Raw genomic sequence first — 15632 nt, forward strand, 5'->3', positions numbered from 1 at the left:
GCCGAGCTCCATCCTCTTTGGAACCCCCCTTCAGGTAGTTGAAGGCTGCTATCAAATCCCCCCTCATTCTTCTCTTCTGGAGACTAAACAATCCCAGTTCTCTCAGCCTCTCCTCATAAGTCATGTGCTCCAGACCCCTAATCATTTTTGTTGCCCTCCGCTGGACTCTTTCCAATTTTTCCACATCCTTCTTGTAGTGTGGGGACCAAAACTGGACACAGTATTCCAGATGAGGCCTCACCAATGTCGAATAAAGGGGAACGATCACGTTCCTTGATCTGCTGGCAATGCCCCTACTTATACAGCCCAAAATGCCGTTAGCCTTCTTGGCAACAAGAGCACACTGTTGACTCATATCCAGCTTCTCGTCCACTGTGACCCCTAGGTCCTTTTCAGCAGAACTGCTACCTAGCCATTCGGTCCCTAGTCTGTAGCAGTGCATGGGATTCTTCCGTCCTAAGTGCAGGACTCTGCACTTGTCCTTGTTGAACCTCATCAGGTTTTTTTCTGCCCAATCCTCTAATTTGTCTAGGTCCCTCTGTATCCGATCCCTACCCTCTAGTGTATCTACCACGCCTCCTAGTTTAGTGTCATCTGCAAACTTGCTGAGAGTGCAGTCCACACCATCCTCCAGATCATTAATAAAGATATTAAACAAAACCGGCCCCAGGACCGACCCTTGGGGCACTCCACTTGAAACCGGCTGCCAACTAGACATGGAGCCATTGATCACTACCCGTTGAGCCCGACGATCTAGCCAGCTTTCTATCCACCTTACAGTCCATTCATCCAGCCCATACTTCTTTAACTTGGTGGCAAGAATACTGTGGGAGACAGTATCAAAAGCTTTGCTAAAGTCAAGAAATAACACATCCACTGCTTTCCCCTCATCCACAGAGCCAGTTATCTCATCATAGAAGGCAATTAGGTTAGTCAGGCACGACTTCCCCTTTGTGAATCCATGCTGACTGTTCCTGATCACTTTCCTCTCCTCTAAATGTTTCATAATTGATTCCTTGAGGACCAGCTCCATGATTTTTTCAGGGACTGAGGTGAGGCTGACTGGCCTGTAGTTCCCCGGATCCTCCTTCTTCCCTTTTTTAAAGATGGGCACTACATTAGCCTTTTTCCAGTCATCTGGGACCTCCCCCGAGCGCCATGAGTTTTCAAAAATAATGGCTAATGGCTCTGCAATCTCACCCGCCAACTCCTTTAGCACCCTCAGATGCAACGCATCCGGCCCCATGGACTTGTGCACGTCCAGTTTTTCTAAATAGTCCCGCACCACTTCTTTCTCCACAGAGGGTTGGCCACCTTCTCCCCATGCTGTACTGCCCAGTGCAGCAATCTGGGAGCTGACCTTGTGCGTGAAGACAGAGGCAAAAAAATCATTGAGTACATTAGCTTTTTCCACATCCTCGGTCACTAGGTTGCCTCCCTCATTCAGTAAGGGGCCCACACTTTCCTTGATTTTCTTCTTGTTGCTAACATACCTGAAGAAACCCTTCTTGTTACTCTTAACATCTCTTGCTAACTGCAACTCCAAGTGTGATTTGGCCTTCCTGATTTCACTCCTGCACGCCTGAGCAATATTTTTATACTCCTCCCTGGTCATTTGTCCAATCTTCCACTCCTTATAAGCCTCTTTTTTGCGTTTAAGATCAGCAAGGATTACACTGTTTAGCCAAGCTGGTCGCCTGCCATATTTACTATTCTTTCTACACATCGGGATGGTTTGTTCCTGCAACCTCAATAAGGATTCTTTAAAATACAGCCAGCTCTCCTGGACCCCTTTGCCCTTCATGTTATTCTCCCAGGGGATCCTGCCCATCTGTTCCCTGAGGGAGTCAAAGTCTGCTTTTCTGAAGTCCAGGGTCCGTATTCTGCTGCTCTCCTTTCTTCCTTGTGTCAGGATCCTGAACTCGACCATCTCATGGTCACTGCCTCCCAGGTTCCCATCCACTTTTGCTTCCCCTACTAGTTCTTCCCTGTTTGTGAGCAGCAGGTCAAGAAAAGCTTTGCCCCTAGTTGGTTCCTCCAGCACTTGCACCAGGAAATTGTCCCCTACACTTTCCAAAAATTTCCTGGATTGCCTGTGCACCGCTGTATTGCTCTCCCAGCAGATATCAGGGTGATTAAAGTCTCCCATGAGAACCAGGGCCTGTGATCTAGCAACTTCTGCTAGTTGCCAGAAGAAAGCCTCGTCCACCTCGTCCCCCTGGTCTGGTGGTCTATAGCAGACTCCAACCACGACATCACCCTTGTTGCTCACACTTCTCAACTTTATCCAGAGACTCTCAGGTTTTTCTGCAGTATCATACCGGAGCTCTGAGCAGTCATACTCCTCTCTTACATACAACGCAACTCCCCCACCTTTTCTGCCCTGCCTGTCCTTCCTGAACAGTTTATGTCCATCCATGACAGTACTCCAGTCATGTGAGTTATCCCACCAAGTCTCTGTTATTCCAATCACATCATAGTTCCCTGACTGTGCCAGGACTTCCAGTTCTCCCTGCTTGTTTCCCAGGCTTCTTGCATTTGTGTATAGGCACTTAAGATAACTCAACGATCGTCCCTCTTTCTCAGCATGAGACAGGAGTCCTCCCCTGTTGCGCTCTCCTGCTTGTGCTTCCTCCCAGGATCCCATTTCCCCACTTACCTCAGGGCTTTGGTCTCCTTCCCCCGGTGAACCTAGTTTAAAGCCCTCCTCACTAGGTTAGCCAGCCTGCTGGCGAAGATGCTCTTCCCTCTCTTCGTTAGGTGGAGCCCGTCTCTGCCTAGCACTCCTTCTTCTTGGAACACCACCCATGGTCGAAGAATCCAAAGCCTTGTCTCCGACACCACCTGCATAGCCATTCGTTGACTTCCACGATTCGACGGTCTCTACCCTGGCCTTTTCCTTGCACAGGGAGGATGGACGAGAACACCACTTGCGCCTCAAACTCCTTTATCCTTCTTCCCAGAGCCACGTAGTCTGCAGTGATCCGCTCAAGGTCATTCTTGGCAGTATCATTGGTGCCCACGTGGAGAAGCAGGAAGAGGTAGCGATCCGAGGGCTTGATGAGTCTCGGCAGTCTCTCCGTCACATCGTGTATCCTAGCTCCTGGCAAGCAGCAGACCTCTCGGTTTTCCCGGTCAGGGCGGCAGATAGATGACTCAGTCCCCCTGAGGAGGGAGTCCCCGACCACCACCACCCTCTTCCTCCTCTTGGGAGTGGTGGTCGTGGAACCCCCATCCCTAGGACAGTGCATCTTTTGCCTTCCAATCGGTGGAGTCTCCTTCTGCTCCCTTCCCTCAGATGGGCCACTGAGCTATCCCTCTCCTTGCTCAAACTTGCGATGGCCCATGGATTCTTCCTTGGGCCATTCTTCCTTCCCCTCTATCACCTCCACACGCCTTTCCTTCCCCTCTGGGGACTGCAGGTTTCTCCCTCCTCCTCAGCCCTTACTCGCCCCGACTACAGGTGCCTGTGTCTCCTTTCAGGGCCTTGTAGGTGGTTTCATTTGTCCTGTGCCCCCTGAGTGTCTGCCTGGGGCTGCCTGGGAATGCCAGTTTGGTGCCCTGTTAGGAGGAGGTCTCTGTGAGGTCAGGACTTTCTCTCCAACCCCTTACCAGACCCTATGTTGGATCCAATTAGATTTCAAATATCACAGCGAGATTTCTCTTCCTGCTTCCTCACACACTAAGATTTTCTGGATGGTTCAGATAAGTTAGCACTTCCGCTTGCAACCTACGCACTGACTCAACATCTCCTGGTGGTTTGGTTCTCACATCCAATTAATTTGTTCTCTGGCTGTAGCAGATGCTTAGCAATGCCCGGGGAAGGCAGGAGGGACCAGGCGGGTAGAGCTGACAAGCTCAGAAAAGTGACAGGAAAACTACAGAGACTTGATTTTTCACGAGCGCGTTCTGGGCAAGTTGCAGACGCTTTCTTGATTGTGGCTATTATAAAAAGGTACTTGGGTGAAACCTCATGGTAATACTTGCCTGCGTCTCTGGCTCTCTGAGGGCCTCCACCAGTTATTGGTGAGGGACGTGTGCTTGTCTGCTCTGAGCTGTCACTCATTTTCATGCATTATTTAGGGTTGCCAACTTGGTAATATTTAAAAGCCGGACATGCCAACAGGAGTTCTGGAACCTCTCTTGCCCCGCCTCTTTCCCCTGAGGCACCACACCTGCCCCTCCTATCCCCTCAAGGCCCTGCCCCCCATTCACTTCTCTCCCCTTCCCCCGCAGTTGCTTGCGGCTTTCTCCTTCTCTCTCCCACCCCACACCACCTGGGTCGGGAGGGACTCTCATATAGAGCTGGGGCTGGGAGATGCAGCTGCCCGACGCAGGTAGGAGGTGGCCCTAGCTTAGTAGGGGCTGGCGCGGGTGATGACCCAGCGCCTCCCTTGCCCACAGTAACCGGATGTTCTGGGTCCAGTCAGTACACCTGACTGGACACTGTCAGGTCCCCTTTTTGACCAGACTTTCAGGTCGAAAACTGGGCACCTGGCAACCGTAGCATTATTTCATATATTCCAAGGACAGAAGGGAGTACTGTGACCATCAAGTCAGATCTCCTGGATAGCACAGGCCAGAGAACTTTCTGTTCCTGTTTGAACGGAAGCAGATCTTTTAGAAAAACTTCCAACCTTGATTTAAAAGCTGCCAGAATCCACCATGACCTTGGCAATTTGTTCCAGTGGTTAATCTCCCTGACTGTTAAAAATGTATGCTGAGTTCCGTTCTGAGATTGTCTAGCTTGAACTTCCAGCCATTGGATCTTGTTATACCTTCATCTGCTAGACTAAAGAATCTATTATCTATTTTTTGTTCTCCATGTAAGTACTAATAAGTCATGATCAAGTCAGCCCTTAGCCTTCTCTTTGTTAAACTAAATAGATTGAGCATATTTTCCAATCCTTTAGTAATTCTCGTGGCTCTTCTCTAAACTCAGTCCAATTTATCACCATCATTCTTGAATTGCGGACACCAGAACAGGACATAATATTCCAGCAGTGGTGCCTAATACAGAGGTAAAATCACCTCTCTTCTCCTACTCACAATCCCCCTGTTTATACATCCAAAGATTACTCCTGTGGGAATTCTGTGCCACTGCGCACATGCAGAATTTATGTCCCCCACAGATTTCTTTGCTTCCCTGCAGAAAAATGACTTTCTGACAGGGAAGCAAAGGGAACCCATAAGAGCGGTCATGTGACCCTCCCCAGCACTATGTTTCGGGTGCCCAGGGCAGCTGGCAGAAAGGTAAATCACTGTGGGGCAGGGGGCGGGACTGGGGAAGATACTGCTGGTGGCTCCTACCTTGCGCCGGGCTCAGCTGCTAGTCCCGGCTGGGCTGGGAGGATGGGACTTCCTCTTCCCCTCCACGGCATCCAAAGTCGTGTCAGACACCCCTGCAGATTTCTCACCCCGGCTGTAAGAAGCTTTGCAAACTCCCTCCCCTCTTCCTCCACGCTTCCTGCACCCATTGCTCCTCAGCTGCAGGGGGAGGGTTCACTGTACAGGCAGCTGGTCCCCCATCCACCCAACCTCTGCGCATCCAGACCCCCTCATACTCAGACCCCCACACTGAGCCTCACCCCCTACCCCCGCACCCAGAACCCCAGCTGACAAACCCCACTCTCCCTTCACCTGGACCATTCCAATGAGTAACCAGCACTTGGATCTCCACCCTACCAAGCCCCAACCAGCTGCACTTGGATCCCCACTCCACTGAGCCCCACTCCCCCAGCATCTGGATCCCCACACTGAGCCCCTCACACCTAGACCCCTCTGCCGAGTTCTATCCCCCCCCACAACATGCAGACCTCCGCCCCCTCCCCCGCCAAGTCTCAGCCACCTTCACCTGGACCCTCCAGCAGAGTCCCATTACCGTTGCACCCAGATGCCCCCTCGCACCCGGATCCCTCCTGAGCCGCCTACATCCAGATTGCCCCACACAGAACCCTCTCAACACACTACTGGATTCCCCCCCCCCCACTAAGCCCCTCTACACATGGATCCTGCCTTGCTGAGCCTGTCTGCCCACACCTGGTGCACCTGTCATGGAGGAGCAGGGCCCTGGGGTGTTTCTGGGGCAGGCCTGGTCCTTGCGCTGTGTCAGGGTTGGGTGCAGCTCCACCGCTGAGTCCGTGTTCCGGGGGGCTGCACAGTGATCTCCCACCTCTTTGCAACCAGCGGCTTGTGCTCCCCAATGCCATGCTGGAGCCTTCACATTTATTTGACAAATAAAATTTTAAAATATTGTGCGCAGAATTTTTAATTTTTTGGCATAGAATGCCCTCAGGAGTAAAAGATCATACAGCCCTTTTGGCTACAGCATCACACTTGGCACTCATGTCCAGCTGATTATCCAGTATGACCCCCAAGTCTTTTTCAAAGTTGCTGTTTCCCAGGATAGAGTCCCCATCCTGTAAGTATGGCACATTCTTTCTTTGTTCCTAGATGTATGACTTTACCTTTGGATGTATTGAAATGAATATTGTTTGCTTGTGCCCAACTTACCAAGTGACCGAATGGTTTGGACCATGCCATCTTGTGGTGCCTTAGATCCAGTCATCATAACTGGTGGAAACAATGCTTTTTGGAAAGTCACCATAGCTTATTATTGAGGTGTTCTTATCTCCTGGTGATGTAGAACCCGGAACTGTGTGGTCCAGGATGGGAATAGTATGAGGATGTAGGTTACAGCAGCAGCAGCAGCAGAGTTGTGTGAGGAGCCCAGGGCTGGAGTAGGCTGGGGGACTGTGGGTTGGGATTGATGTGATGGGAAAACCTCCACAGCTGAAACCTCCCGCTAGCTAGGGCTGTCAGGTCGTTGGTGTCACACCCATCTCTCTCTCTCCCAGAAGACATGCACACTTACTGGAAGTGAGTCTGTGTAGTCACAAAGCTGCGCTCCAGAGCTGGCGAAGGAAGACCCCTCCCTTTCTGGAAGCAGCGCTGGGCAGAGCAGAGAGCGAAGCTGACAGTCCTTCCCGGCAGCATGCATCATACTGGACACTGTGCGGCACTCAGCATGCCCAGTGCAGAATGCAGAACTGGGCCTTTCACGAGAAGAGTAGCAAAAGAAAGCGATTCCACGGCCAAGTGCAGCGGAGGTGGCTGCGGGCTCCGGGCCAGCTATCGATCCCTGTCTGTAGCGGTGCCAGCCCTGATCCATTAGCAGATTTAATTTCCAATTTAATTTCTTTAAAAGTGCTGCACTGATTGTAAATGCTTTGTGGGCTCCCAGATTGTTCATCTGGAGTTTACTTAACAGTCAGTGGTTTGCTCAGCTAATGCCGTGCATCCTCTGCTGAGCCCTGACTGCCTCGCAGCAAAAAGGCCGCCAAGGATTTGCTCCTGCCTGTAGAAAACAAGGGCTGTTTTCCAGCCACACACCTGGCAGCCTTTCCTGATTTCTACACTCCATCCCCAGATCCCAACCTTGGTCAGACAGCCTCTGCTTGTGCCTTCTGCAGCATGGCCCCAATTCAGGATAGCACTTATACACTTTGAGTGCAGAAGGTGGGGGCCCGCAAGGATTTTAAAAATTAATACTGGCCGCTCCAGGCTTGTATTAAACTCCCAAGGTTACAGCTTCTCTCTGGCCTTGGATGGGTAGATGCTGCACCACCCAAATGCAAAAAACCCCTTTGAACCCAGGAAGGCGCACTTGGGAATTCCTCCCTGTGGGGTACCCTCAAGCCCTTTCATTCTCCCCCCCCCCCCAGGCCCCTGGGGAAGAGCTGAGAAAGAAAACAAAGGAAATTAGCTGTTGCTACTAGCTAATCAAACAACATGCACAAACCTCTTAGACACCAAAAATTCAATCCTGTTTTTTAAAAAGGTAAATTTTATCAAAAACAAAAAAGAAAGAAAATACATCTGGAACTTAGGCTTTGCTAGATTTTAAAAGAGCAATTCTGAAAATTAAGCACCCAAAATAGCTTTCTTGGGGGTTCAGCTTAAAGGTTACAAGGAAACAAAAGCATCTGGGGTTAGCACAGAGGAGTCCATTAGCCGTAAGAAATCAACAGAAATAACCCTAATTGCATCTTTCTAAACATTCCTGATCTACTTACACATTTGGGGGTTCCAGATAAGTAGTTCTTGGTATGATTTGATGATTTATGATCATACCTGGCTTAAAGCTGCTTACAGCATTGCTGCTCTGCATCTCCGCTCTCCGGAGAACAAAAAACAGACAAAGGGAAGTTTTTTCCCAATTTTAAAAAGTTCTAGCCCTCCCATTGGCTCTTTTACATAAGAACATAAGAGTGGCTGTACCGGGTCAGACCAAAGGTCCATCTAGCCCAGTATCCTGTCTACTGACAGTGGCCAATGCCAGGTGCCCCAGAGGGAGTGAGCCCAATAGGCAATGATCAAGTGATCTCTCTCCTGCCATCCATCTCCACCCTCTGACAAACAGAGGCTAGGGACACCCTTCCTAACCCATCCTGGCTAATAGCCATTAACAGACTTAACCTCCATGAGGATATCCAGTTCTCTTTTAAACGCTGTTATAGTCCTAACCTTCACAACCTCCTCAGGCAAGGAGTTCCACAAGTTGACTGTGCGCTGCGTGAAGAAGAACTTCCTTTTATTTGTTTTAAACCTGCTGCCCATTAATTTCATTTGGTGGACCCTAGTTCTTATATTATGGGAACAAGTAAATAACTTTTCCTTCTTTACTTTCTCTACATCACTCATGATTTTATATACCTCTATCATATCCCCCCTTAGTCTCCTCTTTTCCAAGATGAAAAGTCCTAGCCTCTTTAATCTCTCCTCATATGGGACTCGTTCCAAACCCCTAATCATTTTAGTTGCCCTTCTCTGAACCTTTTCTAATGCCAGTATATCTTTTTTGAGATGAGGAGACCACATCTGTACGCAGTATTCAAGATGTGGGCATACCATGGATTTATATAAGGGCAATAAGATATTCTCCGTCTTATTCTCTATCCCTTTTTTAATGATTCTCATAGACTCATAGACTCTAAGGTCAGAAGGGACCATTATGATCATCTAGTCTGACCTCCCGCATGATGCGGGCCACAAAAGCTGACCCACCCACTCCTGGAAGAATTCTCTCCCTTGACTCAGCTGTTGAAGTCCCCAAATAATGATTTAAAGACTTCAAATCGCTGAGAATCCTCCAGCAAGCGACCCCTGCCCCATGCTGTGGAGGACGGCAAAAAACCTCCAGGGCCTCTGCCAATCTACCCTGGAGGAAAATTCCTTCCCAACCCCAAATATGGCGATCAGCTGAACCCCGAGCATGCGGGCAAGATTCTCTAGCCAGACCCTCTGGAAAAAGTTCTCTGTAGTAACTTTTAATATCCCATCATTGACCATTGTTGCTAATTACCAGCGATGGCACATTATTGACCTATTGACTAAAATCACTTTATCCCATCAAACCATCCCCTCCATAAACCTATCAAGCTTAATCTTAAAGCCAGAGAGGTCTTTTGCCCCCACTGTTTCCCTCGGAAGGCTGTTCCAAAATTTCACCCCTCTGATGGTTAGAAACCTTGGTCTAATTTCAAGCCTAAACTTCCTGACGGCCAGTTTATATCCATTTGTTCTCGTGTCCACATTAGTACTGAGCTGAAATAATTCCTCGCCCTCCCTGGTATTTATCCCTCTGATATATTTAAAGAGAGCAATCATATCCCCTCTCAGCCTTCTTTTGGTTATGGTAAACAAACTGAACTCCTCGAGTCTCCTTTCATACGACAGATTTTCCATTCCTTGGTTCATCCTAGTGGCCCTTCTCTGTACCCGTTCCAGTTTGATTTAATCCTTTTTAAACATGGGAGACCAGAACTGCACACAGTACTCCAAATGAGGTCTCACCAGTGCCTTGTATAATGGAACCAGCACCTCCTTATCCCTACTAGAAATACCTCGCCTAATGCATCCCAAGACCAAATTAGCTTTTTTCACGGCCACGTCACATTGCCGACTCATAGTCATCTTGCGATCAACCAGGACTCGGAGGTCCTTCTACTCTTCCATTACTTCCAACCGATGCGTCCCTAGCTTATAACTAAAATTCTTGTTATTTATCCCTAAATGCATAACCTTACACTTCTCACTATTAAATTTCATCCTATTACTATTACTCCAGTTTACAAGGTCATCCAAATCTCCCTGCAGGATATCCTGATCCTTCTCCGAATTGGCAATACCTCCCAACTTTGTGTCATCCGCAAACTTTACCAGCCCACTCCTACATTTGGTTCTGAGATCAGTAATGAATAGATTAAATAACATGCTGTTTGCTTTTTTGACTGCCGGTGTACACTGCGTGGACGTCTTCAGAGAACTATCCACGATGACTCCAAGATCTTTTTCCTGATTCGTTGTAGCTAAATTAGCCCCCATCATATTGTATGTATAGTTGGGGTTATTTCTTCCAATGTGCATTACTTTACATTTATCCACATTAAATTTCATTTGCCATTTTGTTGCCCAATCACTTAGTTTTGTGAGATCTTTTTGAAGTTCTTCACAGTCTGCTTTGGTCTTAACTATCTTGAGCAGTTTAGTATCATCTGCAAACTTTGCCACCTCTAGTGACACCTCAATCTGTGACAATTCCTCAGATTTGTCACCTACAAAAGCCAGCTCAGGTTTGGGAATCTCCCTAACATCCTCAGCCATGAAGACTGAAGCAAAGAATCCATTTAGTTTCTCCGCAATTACTTTATCATCTTTAAGCGCTCCTTTTGTATCTCGATCATCCAGGGACCCCACTGGTTGTTTAGCAGGCTTCCTGCTTCTGATGTACTTAAAAAACATTTCGTTATTACCTTTTGAGTTTTTGGCTAACCTTTCTTCAAACGCCTCTTTGGCTTTTCTTATTACATTTTTACACGTAATTAGGCAGTGTTTATGTTCCTTTCTATTGACCTGACTAGGATTTGACTTCCACTTTTTAAAAGATGCCTTTTTATCTCTCACTGCTTCTTTTACATGGTTGTTAAGCCATGATGGCTCTTTTTTAGTTCTTTTTCTGTTTCTTAATTTGGGGTATACATTTAAGTTGGACCTCTATTATGGTGTCTTTGAAAAGCGTCCATGCAACTTGCAGGGATTTCACTTTAGTCACTGTACCTTTTAATTTCTGTTTAACTAACCCCCTCATTTTTGCATAGTTTGCCTTTCTGAAATTAAATGCCACAGTGTTGGGCTGTTGAGATGTTCTTCCCACCACACGGATGTTAAATGTTATTATATTATGGTCACTATTTCCAAGCGGTCCTGTTATAGTTACCTCTTGGACCAGCTCCTGCGCTCCACTCAGGACTAAATCGAGAGTTGCCTCTCCCCTTGTGGGTTCCCGTACCAGCTGCTCCAAGAAGCAGTCATTTAAAGTATCGAGAAATTTTGTCTCTGCATTTCATCCTGAGGTGACATGTTCCCAGTCAATGTGGGGATAATTGAAATCCCCCACTATTATTGAGGGATTCTTAATTTTGATAGCCTCTCTAATTTCCCTTAGCATTTCATCATCACTATCACTATCCTGGCCAGGTGGTCAATAATAGATCCCTAATGTTATATTCTTATTAGAGCATGAAATTACTATCCATAGAGATTCTATGGAACATGTGGATTCACTTAAGATTTTTCCTTCATTTGATACTACATTTTCTTTCACATATATTGCCACCCCCCTCCCCCCGCACGACCTGTTCTGTCCTTCCGATATATTTTGTACCCCGGAATGATTGTGTCCCATTGATTGTCCTCAGTCCACCAGGTTTCTGTGATGCCTATTATATCAATATCCTCCTTTATCACGAGACACTCTAGTTCACCCATCTTATTATTTAGACTTCTAGTATTTATATACAAGCACTTTAAAAATTGTCACTGTTTATTTGTCTGCCCTTTTCTGATGTGTCTGATTCTTTTTTATGTGAATGTTTCTCGTCTGATCTGGCCCCTAGATTATCCTCTTCCATACTCTCCTCCTGACTAAAACCTAGAGAATCTCTATCAATAGACTTTCCTCTAAGTCTCTGTCTGATCCACGTGCTCCTCTGCAGCTTTCCCCCATCTCTTAGTTTAAAAACTGCTCTGCAACCTTTTTAATGTTAAGTGCCAGCAGTCTGGTTCCACTTTGGTTTAGGTGGAGCCCATCTCTCCTGTATAGGCTCCCTCTATTCCAAAAGTTTCTCCAGTTCCTAATGAATCTGAATCCCTCCTCTCTACACCATCGTCTCATCCACGCATTGAGACTCTGAAGCTCTGCCTGCCTACCTGGCCCTGCACGTGGAACTGGGAGCATTTCTGAAAATGCCACCATAAAGGTCCTGGCTTTCAGTCTCTTTCCTAGCAGCCTAAATTTGGCCTCCAGGACGTCTCTCCTACCCTTCCCTATGTCATTGGTACCTACATGTACCACGACCACCGGCTCCTCCCCAGCACTACACATAAGTCTATCTAGATGCCTCGAGAGATCTGCAACCTTTGCACCAGGTAGGCAAGTCACCATACGGTCCTCCTGGTCAGGTGCCAACTCCTTTTCTTTTACCTGTGCGCTTGTTAACCCTTTACAGGTAAAGCAAGTAGAGAAGCTATTAAGAGAAATTTTATAGCTAAGTGGCTGGCTGGGTGTCCGTAAAAGGGAGTTCCCCCCTCTTTGTTTATCACAATGCCCTTCCTGAATAGGGATGCTTCCTGAATCAGACCTAAGGGCCATGCATGCATGCATTGCCAGGGCCAGACCTTAATAAGGTGGGCACTGTATCTGGGGAAGAACATGGCGTACACCCAAGCGTGGAATGAGTGTCCATTCAGAAGGGGTGCTGATCCTACTTCCATTAGAGCCAGTGGCAACAAGATCAGCCCCAGATTGCACTAGGAGAGAATTTAACAGCAGTGTTCTGTGTGTCTCTGTTTCTGTGGCACTTCTTCCCATAGTATCCGGATGTCACATATGTCGAGGGGTTAACATAGGTTTCCCTGTATGGTTCATCTCCAGCTCCGTCCATCACTGCTGCTATGGCGTCAATCTCCCTTCCTGTCCGTCGTCCGTAGTATGCTGGGGCAGCAGCCAGTGGCTCCCCTCCGAATGGGATCCGAGCTCTGTTGTGTTGGGCGCTGCACACATGTGGACTCTGCACACAATAATTCCAGCTGTGAAGAGTGGGCGGGGCCATGCTGCACATGGGAACTGCTTTTCTCTATTGAGTCTGGGGCCGGAGACTTTGGTTGTGACCCTCCCCAAGCCCATTAGTAGTAGCATTCGTTGTGGGGTTATTAGTAGCATTCATTGTGTACATTCCTGCATGTCATGCGGAGGTGAGGCTGGGAATCTGCCAGGTACCTCAGCCAAAATCTCCCTGAGCTGTTGGCCTGAAAGGCCAAGTGAAGGCACTCCTCTACACTCCCTTCCTCTCAGCCTATTGCAAAGCAGCTCTCTGTAGTACTTCCCTGGCCTCCATTGCCAGGCTCTGAGCCCCTCATAGTCTCTATCCTCACACCCTCTGGGGCAGGGCAGCGCTGTTGTCCCTATTGCACAGGTGGGACTGAGTGACCTACCCAAGGTTACATTGGTAGTCGGTAGCAGAGCAGGGACTTGGACCCAAGCCCCAGGCTATTGCACTGCTCACTGGGGCACTCGGCTTTTCCCCAGGCTTCTGGAAGGCCACCTGCCCCTCGTCCTGCTCCAGCCCTCTGCTGGCCTTCGTCAACTCCAAGAGTGGTGACAATCAGGGTGTGAAGTTCCTGCGCAAGTTCAAGCAATTCCTCAACCCGGCGCAAGTCTTCGACCTGATGAACGGGGGTCCTCACCTGGGGTAAGCGACAGTGCCCTCTGCCGCCCAGCCCCCTCCCTGCACTCATGCCCATGGTGCCCCCTACCCCACTCCCTGCGCTCATGTTTACGGCGCCCCCTGCCACCCAGCCCCCTCCCTGCACTCATGCCCACAATGCCTCCTGCCGCCTGGCCCACTCCCTATGCTCACGCCCACGGTGCCCCCTGCCGCCTGGCCCACTCCCGCGTTTGCGCTCACGGCGCCCTCTGCCGCCCGGCCCACTCCCTGCGCTTGCGCCCACGGTGCCCCCTGCTGCCTGGCCCACTCCCTGCGCTCATGCCCATAGCGCCCACTGCCGCCCGGCCCACTCCACAGCGCCCCCTGCTGCCCGACGACGTCCCTGCCACCCAGCCAATTTCCTGCACTCATGCCCACAGCCCCCCCGCCTCCCAACCCCCTCCCTGTGCTTATGCCCAGGGTGCGCCCAGCTGCCTGACCCCCTCCTTGCGCTCATGCCACAGGGCCCCCTGCAGCCCGGCCCCTTCTGTTTGCTCACGCCACAGCACCCCCTGCAGCCGGTTCCCCTCTGTGCGCATGAATCGGCGCAGCCCCCTGGAGCTTGGTCCCCTCCATGCACTTGCACCCACCACGCCCCCTGCAGCCCAACCTCCTCCGAGCACTCCCGGCCACAGCACACCCTGCAGCCCAGACCCCTCCCTCTGCTCATGCCCACACCGCCCCCTGAAGTCCTGCCCCCTCCCTATGCTTGCTCCTGCAGTGTCCCCTGCAGCCTGGCCCCCTCCATGTGCTCACACCAGCAGCGCCATGCCTCACACCCCATGAGACAGTGTGTCCCTTCTCTCCCTTCCTTCTTTGAGCTACCTGGGAGCAGGGGAAAACAAGGAAGCTGCTCAGATCCTAGAGACACGCGACTCCATCCACCCAGCCAGGCGCACCCCGTACGTCCCCGTAGCTGGGAGGTCCTCATAAAGATGGGCCAAACAGAAACCTCAGCAGTTCCCACCTGCTCTGTAAGGGGCTGAACTGGGGCTCCAGCCCTTAATGCTCTGAACTAGATGAGGCCGGGCTGTTTGGATTGGGTATGTCTGCACGGTGATAAACCCTCAGCACGAGTCCCAGAGCCTGGGTCAGTGCCTTGGGCTGACGGGGCTACAAAGAGCACTGCAGATGTCCGGGCTCTGAGATCCTCCCACCGCGGGCTCTCAGCCTGGCTCCAGCCTGAGCCCAAGCACCTATCCTGCAATTTTATATCCCTACAGGCCTAGCCCCCGGAGTGTGGGGGAGCCAGGGCCCTGCACCCCCCACTTCCTGCGATTCACCGTGACTCTCAGCCTATCAGTAAAACAGAAGGTTTATTAGACGACAGGAACACAGTCCAAAACAGAGCTTGTAGGTACAGACAACAGGACCCCCCACTCAGTCAGGTCCATCTTGGGGCGCAGGGAGCCCAGACCCCAGTGCTGGGCCTCCCTCCGTTTCCCCAGCCAGCTCCAAACTGAAACCCCCTCTAGCCCCTCCTCTGACCTTTGTCTCTTTCCCGGGCAAGGAGGCCACCTGATCTCTTTGTTCTCCAACACCTTCAGTTGGCACCTTGAGGTGAGGGGCCCAGGCCATCAGTTGCCAGGAAACTGGGTGTCAGCCATTCTCTGTGCAGACAGCATCACACTGGCCCTCTAGGGCTCTGCAACAAGCACACATCCTTATCCTACCACCTCGATACTTAAGAAATGCATAGGGGAAACTGAGGCACCCACACAGTATTCAGAGAAAATATTAAGAACATTCCCACTTCATCACACTCTGCAAGCCTGAGTCAGCTGACCTGGGCCAGCCGTGGGTCTA

At 49.9% G+C, this 15632-nt stretch overlaps 1 protein-coding gene across 1 annotated transcript in view; it reads left to right on the plus strand.

The window, feature by feature from the left end:
* LOC128843746 (diacylglycerol kinase delta-like) overlaps positions 1–15632 on the plus strand; it is a 166552-nt gene that overhangs the window by 104884 nt on the left and 46036 nt on the right. The window contains exon 10 of the mRNA XM_054040836.1: positions 13649–13811. Coding sequence (XP_053896811.1) covers positions 13649–13811 — 163 coding nt within the window. The remainder of the gene's footprint in view (positions 1–13648; positions 13812–15632) is intronic.

This window comes from Malaclemys terrapin, chromosome 9 (genome assembly GCF_027887155.1).
Source record: "Malaclemys terrapin pileata isolate rMalTer1 chromosome 9, rMalTer1.hap1, whole genome shotgun sequence".
Lineage (NCBI taxonomy): Eukaryota > Metazoa > Chordata > Testudines > Emydidae > Malaclemys > Malaclemys terrapin.